The sequence below is a fragment of the Hylobates moloch genome, unplaced genomic scaffold (genome assembly GCF_009828535.3).
Source record: "Hylobates moloch isolate HMO894 unplaced genomic scaffold, HMol_V3 SCAFFOLD_12, whole genome shotgun sequence".
In the NCBI taxonomy this organism is placed as follows: Eukaryota; Metazoa; Chordata; class Mammalia; order Primates; family Hylobatidae; genus Hylobates; species Hylobates moloch.
In genome coordinates, this window is record NW_026652287.1 from 42,948,480 (window position 1) to 42,971,038 (window position 22,559).

Below are 22,559 nucleotides of genomic sequence, written 5' to 3' on the forward strand. Positions count from 1 at the left end.
AGGGAGGGGATCAACATGGCCGCTGCACCCCGGACTGTGTTGATCTCCGGCTGCTCATCAGGAATTGGTCTGGAACTTGCAGTGCAGCTGGCCCATGACCCCAAGAAGCGCTACCAGGGTAAGAGGTGCAGGGTGGCGCTAGGAGGCAGCAGGGTGGAAACGGCTTCCCCTGCACTGTCTCCCCTACCCATCTCTCCCAGCTGCACTTGTGAGCTTGGGGAGGACCCAGGATGCATGGGGTCTTCCTCTCCCTCCAGGAATCATCCCCTCATCCTACAAATATTTCTCGAGCACCTTCTGGATGCTCTGAATGCTGGCAACACAACTGGGGATGAAATAGACAAAAGTCTCAGCCTTTGGGACAGGTGTCATGCGGGGAGGAGAGGGAGAACGGGCGATAAACAGATAAAAAGAAATTGTTGCTATATCTGGTGGGAATAAGTGCTGAGAAACAAAATAAAGTATGCTGAGAGTGGCAGGGGGTGGGTGGGTGTTATTTTTAGAAGGGTTTCACTAGGGCATTTCCTAGATTGGAATAATCACTACCCTGATGCTCACTCCTCCACGTCTCCCCAGATTACTGCTTTTACTGCGATAAGCTTCTTAGGTGCTCCTGACCTTGGGGGTTGAAGGGATGGCCTTCTAGTTCTAAGAACTTGCCCTTCTGCAGCTCTAGAATAAATCCCTGGGACCTGCATCCTAACCAACCAGGAGAACCCCTGACCCAGAGGGAGCGTGCTGGAGTCAAAGTAGGCAAAGGGTTGTTACTTACAAAGAGGCGACTGGGGGTGAGGGCATTGCCCCAGTTGGCAAGGCTGCTTCTCCCAGCACTCTGCCCTCTGCTTTAGAGACACACACAGCTTTGAGCATGACAGCCTGAACGCCAGTGTGCAGGGAATAACGTGGGTCCCTGTGGGTGGGCAGATGGGTGTATGAAACTGCTGGAGGCTAATGTTTATGGAGTTTTTACAATGCACCAGGCTGCATTCTAAGTGCCCTGAATCCGGGAAGTCATTTAATCCTCACATCACACCTGTGAGGCAGGCACAATCATTCACCCCATTTTATTATTATTTTATTATTTATTTATTTTGAGTCAGAGTCTCGCTCTCTCGCCCAGGCTGAGTGCAGTGGTGCATCTTGGCTCACTGCAGCCTCCATCTCCCACGTTCAAGTGATTTTCATGCCTCGGCCTCCCGAGCTTGAAGGGGTTAAGGCATGCGCCACCACACCCAGCTAAGTTTTTGTATTTTTAATAGATGAGTTTTCACCATGTTTGGCCAGACCGGTCTCCAACTCCTGGTCTCAGGTGATCTGCCTGCCTGGGCCTCCCAAAGTGTTGGGATTACAGGCATGAGCCACCATGCCTGGCCTGCCCTATTTTAGAAATGAGGAAAGTAAGGTGCAGACTGTCAAAGGTCTTTGCTCAAGGTCTCCCAGCTGCAAAGTAGCAGAGCTGGGATTTGAACTCATGCAGCCCATCCCTTGCACCCATGTTTCCCACTATATCACATGTAGATGTAAGTGACCCCATTCACGTGCCTGCTACCCACAAATCACACTGGCCCGAAGATAAGAGGCAAATGCCCCCAGGAGTGTTCATGGATGATTATGGGTGCACACATTGGGGGATATCAAACATGTATGCTAGTGCATGTGTAGACATAGTACATATGCGGAGGTCTTGCTTAAGAACATAAGCTTGAGGCTGGGCGCAGTGGCTCATGCCTGTAATCTCAGCACTTTGGGAGGCCGAGGTGGACAGATCTCCTGAGGTCAGGAGTTTGAGACCAGCCTGGCTAACATGGTGAAACCCCGTCTCTACTAAAAATACAAAAATTGGCCGGGCGTGGTGACTCACACCTGTAATTCCAGCACTTTGGGAGGCCGAGGTGGGCAGATCACAAGGTCAGGAGATCGAGACCATCCTGGTTAACATGGTGAAACCCCATCTCTACTAAAAATACAAAAAATTAGCTGGGCATGGTGGTCGATGCCTGTAGTCCCAGCTACTCGGGAGGCTGAGGCAGAAGAATGGCATGAACCTGTGGGGTGGAGCTTGCAGTGAGTCGAGATCATGCCACTGCACTCCAGTCTGGGCGATAGAGCAAGACTCCATCTCAATAAATAAATAAATAAAAATACAAAAATTAGCCAGGCATTGTGGCAGATGCCTGGAATCCCAGCTGCTTGAGAGGCTAAGGCAGGAGAATCACTTGAACTGGGAGACAGAGGTTGCAGTGAGCCGAGATTTCGCCACTGTATTCCAGTCTGGGAGCCAAGAGCGAGACTCCGTCTCAAAAAAAAAAAAAGCATAAGCTTGGCCAGGCGCTGTGGCTCTCTGGCTCCTTACACCTATAATCCCAGCACTTTGGGAGGATGAGGTGGGCAGATCACCTGAGGTTCGAGACCAGCCTGACCAATATGGTGAAACCCCATCTCTACTAAAATACAAAAGATTAGCCAGGTGTGGTGGCAGGCACCTGTACACCTGTAATCCCAGCTGCTCTGGAGGCTGAGGCAGGGAGATCGCTTGAACCCAGGAGGTGGAGGTTGCAGTGAGCCAAGATTGCACCCCTGTACTCCAGACTAGGCAACAAACAAGAGTGAAACTTCGTCTCAAAAAAAAAAATATATATATATATATGGCTATTCACTTCAGTGTTCATATATGCACATATGTTGGCTATAGGTGTGTATGCATTTTTTTCATGGCAACCTGTTTTATGTTTATATATTTTATTGTCTTACCTACTAGGCTATAAATTCCATGAAGGCAGAAACTTTATCTTATTTATTTATGTATTTATTTTGAGATAGAGTCTCGCTCTGTTGCCAGGCTGGAGTGCAGTGGCATGATCTCAGCTCACTGCAACCTCCTCCACCTCCCAGGTTCAAGCGATTCTCCTGCCTCAGCCTCCTGAGTAGCTGGGATTACAGACGTGTGCCACCACACCCAGCTAATTTTTGTATTTTTCACAGAGACGAGGTTTCACCACGTTGGCCAGGATGGTCTCGATCTCTTGACCTTGTGATCCGCCCACCTCGGCCTCCCAAAGTGCTGGGATTACACTTGTAAGCCACCCCGCCCGGTCTTTTTTTTTTATTATTTTTGAGACAGAGTCTCTCTCTGTCACCCAGGCTGGAGTGCAGTGGCGCTATCTCGGCTCACTGCAAGCTCCACCTCCCAGGTTCACACCATTCTCCTGCCTCAGCCTCCCGAGTAGCTGGGACTACAGGCGCCTGCCACAATGCCAGGCTAATTTTTTTTTTTTTTTTTTTTTTTTTTTTTTTAGTAGAGACGGGGTTTCACCATGTTAGCCAGGATGGTCTCGGTCTCCTGACCTCATGATCCCCCCACCTCGGCCTCCCAAAGTGCTGGGATTACAGGCGTGAGCCACCATACCTGGTGACTTTATCTTATTTCATGCCATAGCCTCAGCACCTATAATAGGGCATAGTGTATAGTAGATGCTCAATAAATGTCTGTTGAACTCATGGTTGGAAGGATGGATATAGGTATGTGGAGATGCGTGTACACAAGTGTGCACTTGTTGGCTGAGTGATAAATGTAGGTGCGTAAACTTGTGGGTTTCCATCTCTCTGTGACTTCTAATGCAAGATCACAGAAACGTGGAGCCCACACCAAGGGGAAAGGAGCTCAGTGCCTGTCCCTGCTCTACTCTCTGCCCCCCAGTGGTGGCCACCATGAGGGACCTGGGGAAGAAGGAGACACTGGAGGCAGCTGCTGGGGAAGCTCTGGGGCAGACCCTCACCGTGGCCCAGCTGGACGTGTGCAGTGATGAGTCGGTGGCCCAGTGTCTCAGCTGTATCCAGGGAGAAGTGGACGTGCTGGGTGAGACTTCACGGCCCCTGATTCACTAAGCCCCATCCTGGTCTGAGTATAGACCCTCAGTACGGCAAGGTCTGAGCACCAGCTCTCTGGCTTCTTCAGCAATCTCTGAACCTGGACAGAAGGGGTAGACCAGTTGGCCAAGAGGGGTAGACCAGTTGGTCCTACCAATTGATTTATTAAGGGCTGGGTGCTGTGGCTTATGCTTGTAATCCTAGCACTTTGGGAGGCTGAGACAGGAGGATTGCTTGAGCCCAGGAGCTCGAGAGCAGCCTGAGCAAAATAGTGAGACTCTGACTCTACAAAAAAATTAAAAATTAGCCAGCATAGTGGTGCATGCCTAGTCCTAGCTACTCGGGAGGCCAAGGTGGGAGGATCCCTTGAGCCCAGGGGTTTGAGGCTGCAGTGAGTTACAATAGAGCCAGTCTGGGAGACAGAGCAAGACCCTGTCTCAAAAATCAATTTTTTTTTTTTTTTTTTTTGAGATGGAGTCTTGCTCTGCACCCAGGCTGGAGTGCAGTGGCGTGATCTTGGCTCACTGCAACCTCCGCCTCCCAGGTTCAAGCAATTCTCCTGCCTCAGTCTCCTGAGTAGCTGGGATTACAGGTGCCTGCCACCATGCCCAGCTAATTTTTGTATTTTCCATAGAGACGAGGTTTCACCATTTGGTCAGGCTGGTCTCAAGGTCCTGATCTCAAGATATCCGCCCACCTCGACCTCCCAGAGTGCTGGAATTACAGGCATGCACCACCGCACCTGGCCAAAAATCAATTTTTTTTTGAGATGGAATTTCACTCTTGTTGCCTGGGCTAGAGTGCAATGGTGCGATCTTGGCTCACTGCAACCTCCTCCTTCCGGGTTCAAGTGATTCTCCTGCCTCAGCCTCCCAAGTAGCTGGGATTACAGGCACGCACCACCACACCCAGCTGATTTTGTATTTTTAGTAGAGACGGGGTTTCTCCATGTTCGTCAGGCTGGTCTCGAAGCCTGACCTCAGGTGATCCTTGGCCTCCCACTCGCCTTGGCCCACTCGCCTTGGCCTCCCAAAGTGCTGGGATTACAGGCATGAGCCACTATGCCCAGCTCAAAAATCAATTTTTTTTAAAAAATAAAAATATTAGAGACACTAGTAACAATCTGAGGCCTGGAGGTGGGGCAGATTTTATGGAATAGAAATTCTCATGTATGGAGAAAGCCATAAGTGGTTGGGAAAATTACTTGGATGAGTCACTTGGGGAAGACAGTATGATGCAGAAATAAGTCATAAGGTCCCTAACCTTCGCAGGAAGGTGGGTGTTGCTGTCTTGATGCAATTTGGGGTCAGAATTGAATTGCTCATGGATTAAGGGGGGCACTATTCCCAGCAGCCCTTCCTCCCACTCAGGGCTGAGGATCCCCTATGACAAATGCTAAACTGTTTGAAGATCACCAAGGTTTCATATTTGTCCACCCAAGATACCCTGGACTGGCCTTGGACTTGGAGTACAGGGTGGGGTGCTTCAGGGAGTGTCTGGAAGTAATGCTAGAAGGGTGAGGGACTTTAAGGTAACCCTTAGTACCTCTTCTCTTAGTGAATAATGCTGGAATGGGCCTGGTGGGGCCCCTGGAGGGGCTCAGCCTTGCTGCCATGCAGAATGTCTTTGACACCAACTTTTTCGGAGCTGTCCGTCTCGTCAAAGCTGTGCTTCCAGGCATGAAGAGGAGGCGGCAGGGCCACATCGTGGTGATCAGCAGTGTCATGGGGCTGCAGGGTGAGCTGTGGGGACCCACCCCTGGAAATCCCACCAGTGTCTGATCCTCCCCAGACCGGGAGGATGGCGAATGTGTTTTAGATCATATTCTAAATTAGCATGGAGCCCAGGCACGGTGATTCATGCCTGTAATCTTAGCGCTTTGGGAGGCTGAGATGGGTGGATTGCCTGAGCTCAGGAGTTTGAGACCAGCCTGAGCAACATGGTGAAAGCCCGTTCCTACTAAAATACAAAAAAATCAGCCAGCCATGGTGGCATGTGCCTGTAATCCCAGCTACTCAGGAGGCTGAGGCACGAGAATTGCTTGAACCTGGGAGGTGGAGGTTGCAGTGAGCCAAGATCGTGCCACTGCACTCTAGCCTGGGCAACAAAGTGAAACTCTGTCTCAAAATAAAATAAAATAAATTAGCCTGGAGAATTGTGTTCAGAAGGATTCTAAAGTTCAGAAGGAAAAAGTGGCCAGACATGGTGACTCATGCCTATAATCCCAGCACTTTGCACAGCCTAGGCAGGAGGGTTGTTTGAGCTCAGGAGTTTGAGACCAGCCTGCTCAACACAGGGAGACCTCATCACTACTAAAAATTTTTTTAAAATTGGACCAGGCACGGTGACTCATGCCTGTAATCCCAACACTTTGCAAGGCCGAGGCAGGTGGATCACCTGAGATCAGGAGTTCAAGACCAGCCTGGCCAACATTGTGAAACCCCATCTCTACTAAAAATACAAAAAAATTAGCCGTGTGTGGTGGCACATACCTGCAGTCCCAGCTACTCGGGAGGCTGAAGCAGGGGAATTGCTTTAACCCAGGAGGCAGAGGTTGCAGTGAGCTGAGATTGTGCCATTGCACTCCAGCCTGAGCAACAAGAGCAAGACTCTGTCTCAATAAATAAATAAATAAACAAACAAAACAACAACAACAAAACTTTGGCCAGACGCAGCAGTTCATACCTGTAATCCCAGAACTTTGGGAGGCTGAGGCTGATGGATCACTTGAGGTCAGGAGTTCGAGACCAGAATGGCCAACATGGTGAAACCCCGTCTCTAGTAAAAATACAAAAATTAGCCGGGCATGGTGGTGTGCACCTGTAGTCCCAGCCACTCAGGAGGCTGAGGCAGGAGATTCGCTCGACCTCAGGAGGCAGAGGCTGCACTCCAGCCTGGACGACAGAGTGAGACTCCGTCTCCCCACTGCCAAAAAAAATTAAATTAAATAAAAAAAACAGCCAAGCATCGTAGTGTGTGCCTGTAGTCCCAGCTACTCAGGAGGCTGAAGTGGGAGGATCGCTTAAGCCCAGGAGTTCAAGGCTGCAGTGATCCATGATTGCACCACTGCACCCCAGACTGCAGAACAGAGCAACACCCTATCAAAAAAGAAAAAGAAAGAGAGAAAGAGAGAGAGAGAGAAGGAAGGAAAGAAGGAAGGAAGGAAGGAAGGAAGGAAGGAAGGAAGGAAGGAAGGAAGGAAGGGAGGGAAGGAGAGAAGGAGGAAGAAAGGGAGGGAGAAAGAGAGACAAGGGCCCTGATGAAGAGAAAAATGAAGGAGATCCCCAAGTGGCCCCAAAGGTTTAGAGAATGGAGGGAAATAGGGGAGTTTCCTGGGACTCAGGTGGAGCTGGGAGGAGGTGGCACCTGGCACCCAAGAACAACCTCGTTCTGACCCCATATGACCTCATCACACAATGCCATACACCCATCATCTTGGCATCATGTATCTGCTCTCTGGTCCCCACATCCTCTTTGCTCTGTCGCCCAAAGACCCCATCACCCTGGAACCCACAAAGCCCACCTCCCAAACCCCCAAAAGGCTCTCCTCCCTCTGACCCTCACAGGTGTCATCTTCAACGATGTCTATGCAGCCTCCAAGTTCGCCCTGGAGGGATTCTTCGAAAGCTTGGCTATCCAGCTGCTGCAGTTCAACATCTTGTGAGGCGGGCATGTGGGCAGAGGGGGCTTGGAGACAGTGATGGGGAGGTGGGATTGAAAGGGGAAGAGGAGAGATGAAGACAATGAAACTGAGTGCAGTGGCTCACACCTGTAATTCCAGCGTTTTGAGAGGCTGAAATGGGAGGATCGCTTGAGGTCAGGAGTTTGAGACCAGCCTGGGCAACATAGCGAGACCCCCATCTCAACCCAAAATTGAAAAATTAGCCAAGGGTGGTGGTGTGTGTACCTGCAGTCCCAGCTACTCAGAAGGCTGAGGCGGAGGATTGCTTGAACCCAGGAGCTGGAGGCTGCAGACAGCTATGATCATGCCACTGCACTCCAGCCTGGGCAAAAGAGTGAGACACTGTATCTTTAAAAAAAAAAAATGGACAAAATAGGTCAGGAAGTGGTTGGGGCATCAGACTTACACTACCCCTGCCTGGTCGCCAGCATCTCCCTGGTGGAGCCAGGCCCCGTGGTCACCGAGTTTGAGGGGAAGCTTCTGGCGCAGGTTTCTATGGCTGAGTTCCCAGGCACTGACCCTGACACCCTGCACTATTTCCGGGACCTCTATCTCCCAGCCTCCAGGGAGCTGTTTCGCTCCGTGGGACAGAGCCCACAGGACGTGGTTCAGGTGAGTGAGGGGCCCAAAGCCCCAAGACATGGCTCAGGTATGTTGCGGGGTGAGGCCCTCCCTAGGTCCCAGTGCTCAGGGGCTCCACTTTGCAGGCCATTGTCAATGTAATCAGCTCGGCTCGACCACCTCTGCGCCGACAGACCAACGTCCGCTACTCCCCGCTGACCATGCTCAAAACCGTGGACTCCTCCGGCAGCCTGTATGTGCGAACCACCCACCGCCTCCTCTTCCGCTGTCCACGCCTCCTCAACCTTGGACTTCAATGTCTGTCCTGCGGCTGCCTCCCAACCCGGGTACGGCCAAGATGAGCAGAACAGAGCTTCACGATCCCCATCCCTGAACAACCAGACCTCTTCATTCCACATCTAATTCAAAGGATGAACAGACTCTTCATTCATTCATTCTGCAAACTCCCCCTGCCCTGCTGTGTGCCTGGACATGGCTAGAAGCCCAGAAGGGCCTCAATTTTCAGGCATAGACTCCTCTGTGATCACAGCTGCAGCAGAGAGAGGGACCCTGGGCACTTGGCCTGGGGAGCCCAGAGCAGGAAGCCGCAGCTGTCTCTGGGAAAGCAAGGGAGGCTTCCTGGAGGAAGGGGCATTGTTATGAGCCTTGAAGGATGAGACAGACTCTGCTACATTCAACCTTGTGACTTCATGATCCTGGGCCTGAGAATACAGGAATGATTCATAGCCCACCCCCCACCTCCATGCATACACCAGAGCTCTGTGGACCAAGGGGACATTCCTGGTCACACACCCTATCAGTAAAATGTATTTGAGCACACACCAGCAATGTATGTATATTTTTTCCATTAAATATATATTTATAACCACAAGTTGTAGTTACATTTACTATTTAATAAAGCTCAATTTCTTAAATTTAAATAAAAACTTAAAAAGCCAGTTGAACTACTGGCTCCAAATTGAGAGAGAGAGAGAGACAGACAGAGAGAGAGAGAGAGAAAGCAAGCAAGCCAGACATGGTGCCTCATGCCTGTAATCCCAGCACTTTGGGAGGCCGAGACAAGTGGATCACTTGAGGCTAGGAGTTCGAGATCAGTCTGGCCAACACAGAGAAACCCTCTGTCTACTAAAAATACAAAAATTAGCTGTGCATGGTGGCAGGCGCCTGTAATCCCAGCTACTCGGGAAGCTGAGGCATGAGAATCACTTGAACCCAGGAGGCGGAGGTTGCAGTGAGGCCAAGACGGCGCCACTGCACTCCAGCCTGGGCAACAGAATGAGACTCTGTCTCAAAAAAATAAAAAAACAAAAACTCATGAATGGATAAACAGACTTTTGTATATTTTTTTTTTCTTTTTTTTTTTTCTTTGAGACGGAGTCTCTCTCTGTCGCCCAGGCTGGAGTGCAGTGGCAAGATCTCGGCTCACTCCAAGCTCCACCTCCCGGGTTCATGCCATTCTCCTGCCTCAGCCTCCCGAGTAGCTGGGACTACAGGCGCCCGGCACCACACCCGGCTAATTTTTTGTATTTTTAGTAGAGACGGAGTTTCACCATGTTAGCCAGGATGGTCTCGATCTCCTGACCTCGTGATCTGTCCTCCTCAGCCTCCCAAAGTGCTGGGATTACAGGCGTGAGCCACCGTGCCCCCGACAACTTTTGTATATTCTTAAAAAGGAAGGAAATTCTGACACATGGGTAAATACTGAGAACACCATGCTGAGTGAAATAAACCAGAGAGAAAATTCCACTTATCTGAGATGCCTAAGGTAATCACATTCATAGAGACAGAAAGTCACACAGTGAGCGCCAGGGGCTGAGGGAGGACAGAATGGGGAATTAATGTTTCATGGGGACAGAGTTTCAGTTTGGGAAGATGAGAAAGTTCTGGAGATGGATAGCAGTGATGGTTGCATAACAATGTGAATGAACCTAAGGCCACTGATCTGTACAGTTATAAATGGTTAAAATGGTAATTTTTTTTTTTTTTTTTTGAGACGGAGTCTCACTGTCACCCAGGCTAGAGTGCAGTGGCACGATCTTGGCTCACTGCAACCTCTGCCTCCTGGGTTCTAGCGATTCTCCTGCCTCACCCTCCTGAGTAGCTGGGATTACAGGCACGTGCCACCACACCTGGCTAATTTTTGTATTTTTAGCAGAGATGGGTTTTTTCCATGTTGGCCAGGTTGGTCTCAAACTCTTGACCTCAGATGATCCTCCCGCCTTGGCCTCCCAAAGTGCTGGGATTATAGGCATGAGCCACTGCGCCCAGCCAAAAATGGTAATTTGAGACCGAGTCTCCCTCTGTCGCCCAGGCTGGAGTGCAGTGGCGCAATCTCGGCTCACTGCAAGCTCCGCCTCCCGGGTTCACGCCATTCTCCTGCCTCACTACAGGCGCCCCCCCCCACCACGCCCAGCTAATTTTTTTGTATTTTTAGTAGAGACGGGGTTTCACCATGGTCTCGATCTCCTGACCTCATGATCCACCCGCCTCGGCCTCCCAAAGTGCTGGGATTACAGGCGTGAGCCACCGCGCCCGGCCCTTTTTTTTCTTTTTTGAGACAGGGTCTCGCTCTGTTGCCCAGGCTGGAATGCAGTGGCGCAATCTTGGCTTACTGCAACCTCTGCCTCCCGGGTTCAAGCGATTCTCCCACCTCAGCCTCCTGAGTAGCTGGGACTACAGGCATGTGCCACTATGCCCGGCTAATTTTTGTATTTTTAGTAGAGACAGGGTTTCACCATATTAGCCAGGCTGGTCTCAAACTCCTGACTGATGCACCCTCGTTGGCCTCCCAAAGTCCTGGGATTACAGGCGTGAGCCACCATACCTGGCCATTATTATTATTTTACTTTTAAATTTCAAGACACAGAAACAAAGAACATACTGATAGCACAGTGGCTCACACATGTAATCCCAACACTGGGAGGTGGAGGCAAGAGAATCACTTGAGTCCAGGATTTTGAGACCAGCGTGAGCAGCATAGCAAAACCCCATCTCTACAAAAAATTTAAAAAATTAGCCTGGTGTGGTGGCATGTCCCTGTAGTCTCAGCTCTCAGGAGGTTGAAGTGGGAGGATCTCTTGCATCCAGGAGTTGGAGGCTGCAGTAAGATAGGATCGCACCACTGCACTTCAGCCTGCTGACAGAGACAGACCCTGTCTCAAATAAATAAATAAATAAATAAATAAATAAATAAATAAAATAAGAAAGGACATACACAGACTGATTCTGTTAAAACACAAAGACAGGCCGGATGCAGTGGCTCATGCGGGCGGATCACGATGTCAGGAGATCGAGACCATCCTGGCTAACACGGTGAAACCCCGTGTCTACTAAAAGTACAAAAAATTAGCCAGGCATGGTGGCGGCTGCCTGTAGTCCCAGCTACTCGGGAGGCTGAGGCAGGAGAATGGCATGAACCTGGGAGGCGGAGCTTGCAGTGAGTCGAGATCACGCCAATGCAGCGAGCGGAGATTGCACCACTGCACTCCAGCCTGGACGACAGAGTGAGACTCCGTCTCAAAAAAAAAAAAGAAACCACACACACATACAAAGACAATGTCAATCCTCTTTTCAAACCTCTGCAGTGGTTTCTCCTCTTATTTAGACTTTTTTTTTTTTTTTTTGAGACAAGGTCTTGCTCTGTCATTCAGATTGAAGTACAGTGGTGCAATCACTCAGCCTCAACCTGCTAGGCTCAAGAGATCCTCCCACCTCAGCCTCCTGAGTAGCTGGGACCACAGGCGCGTCCCACCATGCCTAGCTAACTTTTTAAAAATTTTTTGTAGGCGAGGGGAGTCTCACTATGTTTCCCAGGCTGGTCTTGAACTCCTGGTCTCAAGCAATCCTTCCACCTCGGCCTCTCAAAGTGCTGGGATTACAGGTGTGAGCCATGACGTCCGGCATGCTTCCCCTCTTATTTAGACTCAGATCAAAACTGCATCAACTGACCACTGAATATTTGTCTCAAATTGTCTCCTACTTTCTCCCCATCACCCACTCATTCCAGCAACACTGACTTCTTTGCTGTGCCGTTTCGTCTGTCTGTCTGTCTGTCTTTATCTCTTTTTAGAGACAGGGTCTCTCTCTGTCACCCAGGCTGGTGTGCAGTGGCATGATCATAGTTCACTGCAACCTCAAACTCCTGGACTCAAGTGATCCTTCGGCCTTTGCCTCCTAAAGTGCTGGTATTACTGGTGTGAGCCACCACGCCTGGCCTACTTGCTGTTTCTTAAACACTCCAACCTCAATACTTTTGCACTTGCTGTTCCCTCTACATAGAATGCTTTTCCCAAATATCCACAAGGTTCCCTTCCTCATTTCCTTCATGTGCTCAAATACCCTCAAATACCACCTCCTCCAAGAGGTCCTCCAGGATCACCTCAAGAAAGCACACTATCCCTTTATTTTCTTACGTGTTTTATTTCCCATGATCTGACATGGTTCTCTCTCTTTTTTTTTCCTTCCTTTCTTCCTTCCTTCCTCCCTCCCTCCCTCCCTTCCTTCCTCCCTTCCTTCCTTCTCTTTTTTTCTTTCTAAAAAAAAATAATAGAAACAGGGGTCTTGCTTTATTGAGCAGGCTGCTTTTGAATTCCTGGGCTCATGTGATCCTCCCACCTCGGCCTCTCAAAGTGCTGGGATTACAGACATGAGCCACCACGCCCCGCAGGCATATACCACTGTTTCTTGCTTGTCTCCACCCACTAAAATGTCAGCTCCATGGGCAGGGGACTGTTGTCTATTTGCTCTACCCACATCACCAGCATTGTGGAAACCAAAAAATGACTCAAGGAGTCAACCAAGCTGGCACATCCTGGCAGTACAGTCCACCCTGAGAAGCTCCTGACACCTCCTACCTGGACAAGACAGGGTACTTCTCTGACCCTCAGTTTCTTCATCTGTGAAACGGAACTTGCCAGGGAGAAAGTCATATTAAGGGCTGGAATGTAGTCGGTGTCTAATAAATTAGAGCCCTTAATAGTTATGTTGATGGTAGCCATATTCCTTGGTCTCCTGGGTCCTGCCCGGCCTTGCCTGGGACGCTCTGAGCTCAAAGCCCTGGAGGAGGGAGTAAAACCAGAGGCTGCATCTCTGCAAGGACACATCCCTGCAAGTCCACCCCTCCCGCCCGCGCCTTCTCGGTGCAAACTCCCGATCCCAGGGAGGGGAAGGCGGGCGGAATCTGAGCGGCAGGCGCAGCTGCTCTGGGCGGGCGGCCAAGGTCCCCTCCCTCCAGCACTGGCATTCCTGAGGGAGGGGCCGAGCGCAGCTGCCCGCCTGGCCGGAGGCTCGCTTGCGCCCTCTGGTGTCCAAGTACGAGAGGCCATGTGGACTTGCGCACAAGCAGCCGGTCTGTCCTAGGCCACTGTCTGCAGCTCAGGTGGACCTGGGTGGAGCTAGGTCTATCCCCTACCTTTCTTGGTCTCCCTTTACCATCCGGGTTCACGAACTCAGCTTCCATCACTAAACTTGCTGTGGGACCCTGAGCAAGACACTCAACCTCCCTGTGCCACAGTTTCTTAGCTGTGCAATTTGGGACAGGATCCTTTACCTTTTTAGTGCCACTTTTTCTTTCTTTCTTTTTCTTTCTTTCTTTCTTTCTTTTCTTCTTTTTCTTTCCTTCTTTCCTTCTTTCTTTCTCTTTCTTTTCATTCGTTCGTTCTTTCTTCTTTTTCTTTCTTCTCTTTCTTTTTCTCTTCTTTCTTTCTTTCTGTTATAGAGATGGGGTCTCACTGTGTTGCCCAGGCTGGTCTCAAACTCCTGGGCTCAATCAATCCTCCTGCTTTGGCCTCCCAAAATGCTGGGATTACAAGAGTAAGCCACCACCCTGGTTGCCTTCGTTTTTTCTTTTTCTTTCTTTCTATCTTTTTCTTCCTTTCTTTTTTAATTTTTGGGACACAATCTCACTCTGTCGCCCAGGCCAGAGTGCAGTGGCAGGATTACTGTTCACTGTAGCCTTGATTCCTGTGCTCAAGCGATCCTCCCACCTCAGCCCCCTGAGTAGTTGGTGTTATGCACGTGTCTAATTGAAGAGACACCCTGAACAGGCTAAGTGTGAGCAACAAGGCTGTTTACTCACTTTTCGGCTGAGTCCGAAAAGGGAGTCAGCGAAGGGTGGTGAGAGCAGAACTGGTTTTATAGGTTTGGGGTAGGGTAGTGGAAAGTTACAGTTAGGGGCGGTTTCTTAGGGCAGGGGAAGAATGTCACAAGGTGCATAGTCACGAGGTGGGGGGAGGTCACAAGGCAATTGATTAGTTAGGGCAGGGCAGGAGCAGATCACAATGAGGGACTGTTGCAAGATTGGTTAATAAGTTAAGGCAGGAACTAGCTGTTTCTTCTTTAGTGGTTCTCCTGTTGCTCCAGGCTTTGTGACTCCAGGAGGCCTGTACGTGTGGCTCACAGGGATCACAATGGCTGGACCATGGTGTAGCCTGTTCAGAGGACCTTACATTCCTATCTTTTTATGTTTAATAATGAAAAATAAAATGAGAAAGAAATAAAACAAGAAAGAGTAGTGTAATGTTGGGATGTTGGGGTGAAAATTTTCGGGATGGTATGGAGGGGTGATGGGTGATGTTTTGGGGTGATGGGTAATGTTTCTCAGGGCTGCCTCAAGCGGGGTTAGGGGCAGCATGGGAACCTAAAGTTGGAGAGATTAAACTGAAGAAAGATCTTGGTGTAGGGGGTGATATTGTGAGCTTGTTAGGAGGGGCATTTGCCGTATTGATTGGTTAGTAATAGCTTAGATGCAATTTTGTATAAACTGAGAGATTAGCCTGCAAAGACAAGGTCTGGTCAAGAGGAGGAGAAGAATGAGTGTGAAAGGGCCTGTTAGTGGAAGGAACCATGAAGCTAGGCCAGAGAATGGCAAGGTAGGTCCAGAATAATTATCTGCCTGATTTGCAAGTTTTTGAGCTTTGTCTTTAAATTTTTTGATGTTATCATATACGAGGCCAGACTGATTTAAGTAAAAGCAGCATTCTTCATTTAAGAATAGGCAGAGTCTTCCTTTTTCAGCAGTAAGCAGATTGAGGCCTCAGCGATTGTGGAGGACAACTAAACCCAAGGAATCCACCTGGGCTTGGAGGGCAGACAGTGTTTGATCTATATCGGTAAGGCTAGTGGAGAAGTCATCGGAGAGACTGAGAAAAGTGGTGATGGAAGTTGTAAAGCCTGCTGCTCCTGTCCCGATTGAAGCGGCAGAGACTCCTAGTCCTACAAGCGGGGGAATTAACAGAATGACTCTTTTTTGTTGTGCTGAGGTTAAGAGAGGAACGAGCAGCTGTTCACTACCATTTGCAAACTGGATTTTGGAAGTAAGAGAAACTAGAGTACAGGTGCCTGTCCAATTGGCAGGGAGGCACATGTAGGTGGAAAAGCCACAGAGAAAAAAGTCCTTGAGGCAGGCAAAACTGGAAGTGCAGAGTAAAAAGGTGAGAGTGTGTTTTGGAAGTGGGGTCCTGTACCCAGACCTCTAGAGATCCAGCAAGGGCAGCAGCTGTTAAAGGTTGTAGTGGGGTTTGGTAAGGTAGTTGTGTAGAGGGAGAGGTTCTGTTTTCATGGAGGGGTAAAGGAACATAAGGAAGATGGGAGGCTCCCTAAGGGAATTCCAGTTGGTAATTGTTGGGAGACGTATAAGGAGGCAGTAATGGGGATAGTTGTCTGTGTAGTGAGGGGTCCAAGAATGGGGGTGTGGAATTGATATAGGTGGACAGGTTTTTTAGGTTGGTACGGAGGAGAGCGGCAGCTAGTTGGTAAAACATGTCAGCGGAATTTTTACTGAATTTGTCTAGAAAGTAAAGAAGTTGTTCAGGAGGGCAACGGTGGGGGTCACTGAAAGAGGTTCGGAGGTGTAGGGAGATGGGGGAGGTTGCCCAGTCAGCTGGTAGGGCAGGGACAGCTGTGTAGTAGGAGGAAGAGAGGGAAATGCATAGCCAACAATTTTTGGCCAAGGAAGGAACAGGGTGGAGGGGAGGACAATCTGATTAATGAGGCGAAGGTCTTGGACTAGTCTGTAGGATTTATCTGGTTTTTGAACAGGTAGGATGAGAGAGTTGTAAGGGGAATTGGTAGGAACTAAGAGGCCATGCTGTAGTAGATGGGTAGTAACAGGCTTTAGGCCCCTTAATACCTGTTGTGGGATGGGGTATTGGCATTGAGCAGGATAAGGGTGGTTAGGTTTTAATGGGATGATAAGGGGCGAATGGACAGTTGCAAGGGAAGGAGCGGAAGTATCCTACACTTTAAGGTTGAGGTAGGGAGATGAAAGGGGAGGTTTCGAAGGAGGGTTGGAATCGGATAAAAGAAAAGGGTAGCTATGAGATGTGGCTGTAGTCCAGGAACAGTCAGGGAGGCAGGTAATTTAGTTAAAATATCTCGGCCTGATAAGGGGACTGGGCAGGTGGGGATAACCAGGAAGGAATGCCTAAAGGAGTGTTGCCCGATTTGACACCAGAGTTGGGGAGTTTTAAGGGGTTTAGAAGCTTGGCCGTCAATACCCACAACAGTTATGGGGGCAAGGGAAGTAGGCCCTTGAGAAGAAGGTAATGTGGAGTGGGTAGCCCCCGGATCGATTAAGGGGATGGACTTACCCTCCACTGTAAGAGTTGCCCAAAACTCGGTGTCCGTGATGGTCCGGGGGGCCTCCGAGACGTTCGGGCAGCGTCAGTCTTCAGCCGCCAAGCCGAGGAGATCTGGGGAGGAGTTGGTCGGGGAGTTTCGGGTTTGAGCTCCAGGAGCTCCGGCAGTGGCCATGAGAGTCGGACAGTCCGACTTTCAGTGAGGGCCCGCACAGACCGGACACGGCTTGGAAGGAATGCCGGGCTGCGGGCATTCCTTGGCCCAGTGGCCAGGTTTTCAACATTTGGAGCAAGGTCCTGGAGCGAGGGGTTAGAGGCTGCAGTTTGGATGCCTTGAGGTTCTTGCACGTAGGCGGTGCAGCTGGGGTTTATCCTACGGCAGAGGCAAGTGTTTGTAGTTCTGAAATACGCTGCCTCCAGGCAGCCTCTTCCCTATTATTGAACACCTTGAAGGCGAGGTTGATTAAATCCTGTTGTGGGATTTGAGGGCCAGACTCTAATTTTTGAAATTTCTTTCTAATGTCAGAAGCTGACAGGGTGATAAAACGCATGTTAAGAATAAGGCGGCTGCCGGGAGCAGTGGCTCATGCCTGTAATCCCAGCCCTCTGGGAGGCCGAGGCAGGCAGATCACGAGGTCAGGAGATCGAGACCATCCTGGCCAAAACGGCGAAACCCTGTCTCTACTAAAAATACAAAAAATTAGCCGGATGTGGTGGCGGGCACCTGTAGTCACAGCTACTCGGGAGGCTGAGGCAGGAGAACAGTGTGAACCCAGGAGGCGGAGCTTGCAGTTAGCGGAGATCAGGCCACTGCACTCCAGCCTGGGCGACAGAGCAAGACTCCATCTAAAAGAAGAAAAAAAAACGAAAAAAAAAAGAATAAGGCAGCCTTCTGGCCCTTCAGGGTCTAGTGCTGTATATCGCCTGAGGGTGGCAGCTAGATGGGCCATAAACTAAGCTGGATTTTCATATTTGTTCTGAGTGGCCTCTTATAGTTTGTCATAATTGATGACTTTATATGCAGCCTTCTGAAGCCCTTGAGCTAGGCAAGAGATCATATAGTCCCGCCTGGCTATGCCTTGGACCCCTGCCTGGTAGGTCCATTGGGGGTCTTCACGGGGTACTTCCCTAGCACCTTTTTGGAGGCCAGGCTCAAGACACCAGTGGTCATCAGCGTAAGACTGAGCTAGGGTCCAAACTCGCTCTTGCTCCTCAGGAGAGAAAGTAGAGGTGAGGATGACATTTAAGTCATTCCAGTTAAGATTATAGCACTGGGTTAAGTATCGGAATTCTTGTATACAGTTGGTGGGGTCAGACGGGAAAGAGCTTAGGCGTTGACTAATTTGGGAGAGGTCTGACAGAGAGAAAGGGACATGAACCTGGACTATTCCTTCGGCTCCTGCCACCTCTCAAAAGGGAAATTGCTGGGCAGGGGCAGGGGGACGGGCCACGGGGCCAAATTGTAAGCCAGATAGGGTGTGAGGAGGGGTGGTGATGGGAGCGGCATAAGGGGGTGGGTTGTGGGTAGAAGAAGGATCATGTTCTGAGGGGGAATTAGAACGAGTTCGGGTGGGTGACGGGGAGAAATATCAGAGGGATTAACGGAAAAAGAGGAATCGGCATTGCCGATGGAAGAAGGAGGGGTAGACGGAAGGGAGATAAGGAAAACTTGGGACGGGTCACATTGGGAGTAGATGCTAGGGAGAGATCATAGTGTAAAAAATGCCTGGACATAGGGTACCTGAGGCCGTTAGACCATTTTGTGACAGAAATTGTCTAAGTCCCGCAAAATAGAAAAATCGAAAGTGCCGTTTTCTGGCCACTGAGGGCCGTTGTCTAATTTACATTGGGGCCAGGCATGTTACAGAAAAAAAAAAATAAACGTTTAGGCTTTAGATTGGATGAAAGCTGAAGAGATTTGAGATTTTTGAGGACAAAAGCCAGAGGGGAAGAAGGAGGCATGGAGGGCGGGAGGTTGCCCATGATAGAACAGGGAAGATTGGAGGGGAAAGAAAGAGACAAGGAATAGAGCAACCACTAGGATCTTCAGTGGGCGTTCCCAGTGGAAGTCCTGGGTTGTATGGCTGTGACCAGCGTTGGATTTCAGAAACACAGATAAAAGGAGGTTCCTTGTCTGAAAGAAAGAGAGAGAGAGACGAAGAGAGACTGAGGCAGCTTAATCGATCTGTAGGCAGGATCATTTTGCAGGGATGGGTCTGAAGTCCCAAGGTCGAAGGGAGTCTCTTCGAGGAAGAGTGCAGGGGAATAGGGGGTAGGTCTCCCGGAGAAGATCCCCTATCCCGGGCTTTCGGCACCAAATGTTCTGCGCGCGTCTAATTGAAGAGGCACCCTGAACAGGCTAAGTGTGAGCAACAAGACTGTTTATTTACTTGGGTGCAAGCGGGCTGAGTCCGAAAAGAGAGTCAGTGAAGGGTGGTTGGAGTGGAACTGGTTTTATAGGTTTGGGGTAGGGTAGTGGAAAGTTACAGTTAGGGGCACTTTCTTCGGGTAGGGGAAGAATGTCACAGGGATGTGAACACCTGGTGAAGGGGAACGCTCACCCCCAGCCCAGGCAGAGCTAACCAGAACCAGTGCAGGCCAGGCATGGTGGCTCAGACCTGTAATCCTGGCACTTTGGGAGGCTGAGGTGGGCGGATTACGTGAGGTCAGGAGTTTGAGACCAGCCTGGCCAACATGGTGAAACCTCGTCTCTACTAAAAATATAAAAATTAGCCGGTTGTGATGGCCTGCACCTGTAACCTCAGCTACTCGGGGGGCTAAGGCAGGAGAATCGCTTGAACCCAAGATTGTGCCACTGCACTCTAGCCTAGGCAACAGAGTGAGACTCCAAAAAAAAAAAAAAAAAACCCAAAAAAAAAAAACAGAACCAGTGGAGATTCCTGAGACCCTGAGACAGTAAATAGATACTAATGTTCTAGAACCTTCCAAATTAAGTGTCACTTGCTTCCCTGAGCCAGGCTTTAATTTGATTCTACTGAGTCTTTGCCCTCTAAAACATCAACTTAAAAGCATCAGCTGAAACCTCACTGCTCCTCAGCTGCCTGACATGGGGCAAGTTGTTTAGCCTCTTGGGGCCTGAATCTCCTCATCTCTGCAATGGGTGCTAATTACTTCAGCATAGCTGCAAGATGACCTCTTCCTCTTCCACTTCCTCTTCTTCCTCTTCTTCTTCCTCTTCCTCTTCTTCTTCTTCCTCTTCTTCCTCCTCCTCCTCCTTCTTCTTCTTCTTCCCCTTCCCCTTCCTCCTCCTCCTCCTCCACTGCTGCTGCTGCTGCTGCCTCTTCTTCTTCTTCTTCTTCTTCTTCTTCTTCTTCTTCTCCTTCTCCTTCTCCTTCTCCTTCTCCTTCTCCTTCTCCTTCTTCTTCTTCTTCTTCTTCTCCTCCTTCTTCTTCTTCCTCTTTCTTCTCCTTCTTCTTCTTTTGAGGTAGGGTTACCCGCACTGGAGTGCAGTGGTATAATCACAGCTCACTGCAGCCTCAACCTCCTGGGCTAAAGCAATCCTCCCACCTCAGCATCCTGAGTAGCTGGGACTACAGGTCTGCACTACCACACCTGGTTTTTTGTTTGTTTGTTTGTTTGTTCGTTCGTTTTGTAGGGACAGAGTCTCACTATGTTGCCTGGGCTGGTCTCAAACTCTTGGCCTCAAACAATCCTCCCGCCTCAGGTTCCTAAAATGCTAGGATTACAGGCATGAGCCACCACTCCTGGCCCAGCTGCAAGACTTCTATCAGAGGACATAGAGCACATTGAACAGTGTCTGGCACCTAGTAGGTGCTCGACAAATGCCCAAGGAATAAATAACTAGATCCTACTCCTCCCTTTGCTTCTAACATCCTTGGTTTCAGCTCTCTACAAAGGCAGGATCTAGGAAATGGGCACACATTAAGCTCCAATTCATGGGAGACTATGAGATTTCAGTAGAAAATGCCCTTCATAAGTAAGTTTGCAGTAAATGTCCACTCCACACAGGAAGGGATTTTGTCTATCATGTTCACTGCTGTGTCCCCAGCATGCTAAGTAGGGGCCAGGCTGAAAGTAAATGCTTGATGAATCTTTGCCGGATAAATGTATATTATCTGCTGGACGTGGTGGCTCATGCCTGTAATCCCAGTACTTTGGGAGGCTGAAGTGGGCGGATCATGAGGTCAGGAGTTTGAGACCAGCCTGGCCAACATGGTGAAACCCCATCTCTACTAAAAATACAAAAAATTAGCCGGATATGGTGGTGCACGCCTGTAATCCCAGATACTCAGGATGCTGAAGCGGGAGAATGGCTTGAACCTGAGAGGCAAAGGTTGCAGTGAACCAAGATCGCACCACTGCACTACAGCCTGGGCAACAGAGTGAGATCTGTCTTTAAAAAAAAAAAAAAAAAGTATATTATCATTTGATGGGGGGATCAGGGACCCTTCAATAGGCAAAATTTCCCAAGCTGGCTGAATTGACATCACTGTAGGGTGCAGATTCAAACAGACTCATCATTAAGTGCAACTGCTTCTTAGAGGCAGACACCACAAAGCCATCTCAACATTCTCTTTAATAAGCCTGCTAAACAGTGAGAATTATTTGAGGACAGAGAAAGCCTTTTTCCAGGAATGCTTCAAGCATGATGTGTTTCCTTCCCTGGTTTAATATGTATAATTTGCCTTCTGGAAAAGGAACCCAGAGACTCTGCCATGACTTAGGAAACAATAGACAATGGTCACAATTTACCAAGCATAACTGTCTCCTGCAAGGATGAAGAAATCCATGTAGTGCAAGGACTTGAAGCCCAAGAAGAGGACTTTGACCCATGGATTTCTCAGGAGGTTTCGTTATGGTGGATCCTGGGGTCAGATGGTCAAATGCCACATGCTGCTCACTCCCAGAATTGGGAAATAGGGAAAAAATGCCAGCACCGCCCCTGTTTGTGCAGCTGCCCTGTTTTACCAATTTCACAAGGGCAAAAGTAGGGAAAATCCATGCAGGCTAGGGTAGAAAGACGTTTGCTCTCCTCCTGCCAGCCAATCCCAACCAAGCCCTGAGTTCAGTGTCCTGGGTGTGCAAAGCTCCTTGCTGGGGGAGGGGAGGGCTTTAGGATATGATCTTCATGGCCAGGCACAGTGGCTCATGCCTGTAATCCCAGCACTTTGGGAGGTCGAAGCGGGTGGATCACTTGAGGTCAGGAGTTCAAGACCAGCCTGGCCAACATGGTGAAACCCTGTCTCTATTAAAAATACAAAAATTAGTATTTTTGTACTAAGTACAAAATGAGCTTGCTGGCCCATGCGTGTCATCCCTGCTACTTGGGAGGCTGGGGCATGAGAATTTCTTGAACCTGGGAGGCAGAGGTTACAGTGAGCTGACATTGTGCCATTGCACTCCAGCCTGGGTGACAGAGCCAGACTCTGTCTCAGAAAAAAAGGGGGGGTGGATAAGACCCTCATGGCTCATGGGACAGGCAATTCTCCTACCACTCTGGCCCCCAAGGAAGCGGCTGGGGCACTTCTCAAGCATATCTTGGAGGCTTGGTTGGGAAGTAAGAAACACCCCTAACCCCGCCCCATTGGATTTATAGGGATTCTTGCCCCACGCCTGTTTAGATATTAACTCAGCCATGACAAGTCAAGGCAAACAGGCCAGGGCCAGGGCAGACAAGAGGACAGACAAGAAGACAGACATCTGCAGCCTGTGGCTGTTTATCACCCTCCCACCTGCCATGGACATGCCCTGGCCCCTAGGGTGGATTCTGCTTCTTTTGGGAAGCCCCCTCATCCACGCTGAGCCTCTGTGAGTCTGGGGAGTGGAGGGGGATCAGCTGGCTTCCTGCACATCTGATGTCTGTGTGATTC

The 22,559-nt window shown here is 49.7% G+C and overlaps 1 protein-coding gene across 1 annotated transcript; it reads left to right on the plus strand.

Annotated features, from left to right (window-relative positions):
- Positions 1 to 9,002, plus strand: RDH8 (retinol dehydrogenase 8). The gene is made up of 6 exons (XM_032171531.2): positions 1 to 118; positions 3,698 to 3,856; positions 5,425 to 5,604; positions 7,434 to 7,527; positions 7,978 to 8,161; positions 8,257 to 9,002. The coding sequence occupies exons 1-6, from the start codon at positions 16 to 18 to the stop codon at positions 8,470 to 8,472; spliced, it is 936 nt and encodes a 311-aa protein (XP_032027422.2). The 5' UTR covers positions 1 to 15; the 3' UTR covers positions 8,473 to 9,002.
- The last annotated feature ends 13,557 nt before the right edge of the window (positions 9,003 to 22,559 follow it).

Coding starts and splice junctions, on each gene's coding strand:
- RDH8 (XM_032171531.2), top strand. CDS start 16: ATGGCCGCTGCACCCCGGACTGTGTTGATCTCCGGCTGCTCATCAGGA. Junction 119..3,697: donor CCCCAAGAAGCGCTACCAGG/GTAAGAGGTGCA, acceptor TCTGCCCCCCAG/TGGTGGCCACCATGAGGGAC. Junction 3,857..5,424: donor GGGAGAAGTGGACGTGCTGG/GTGAGACTTCAC, acceptor CTCTTCTCTTAG/TGAATAATGCTGGAATGGGC.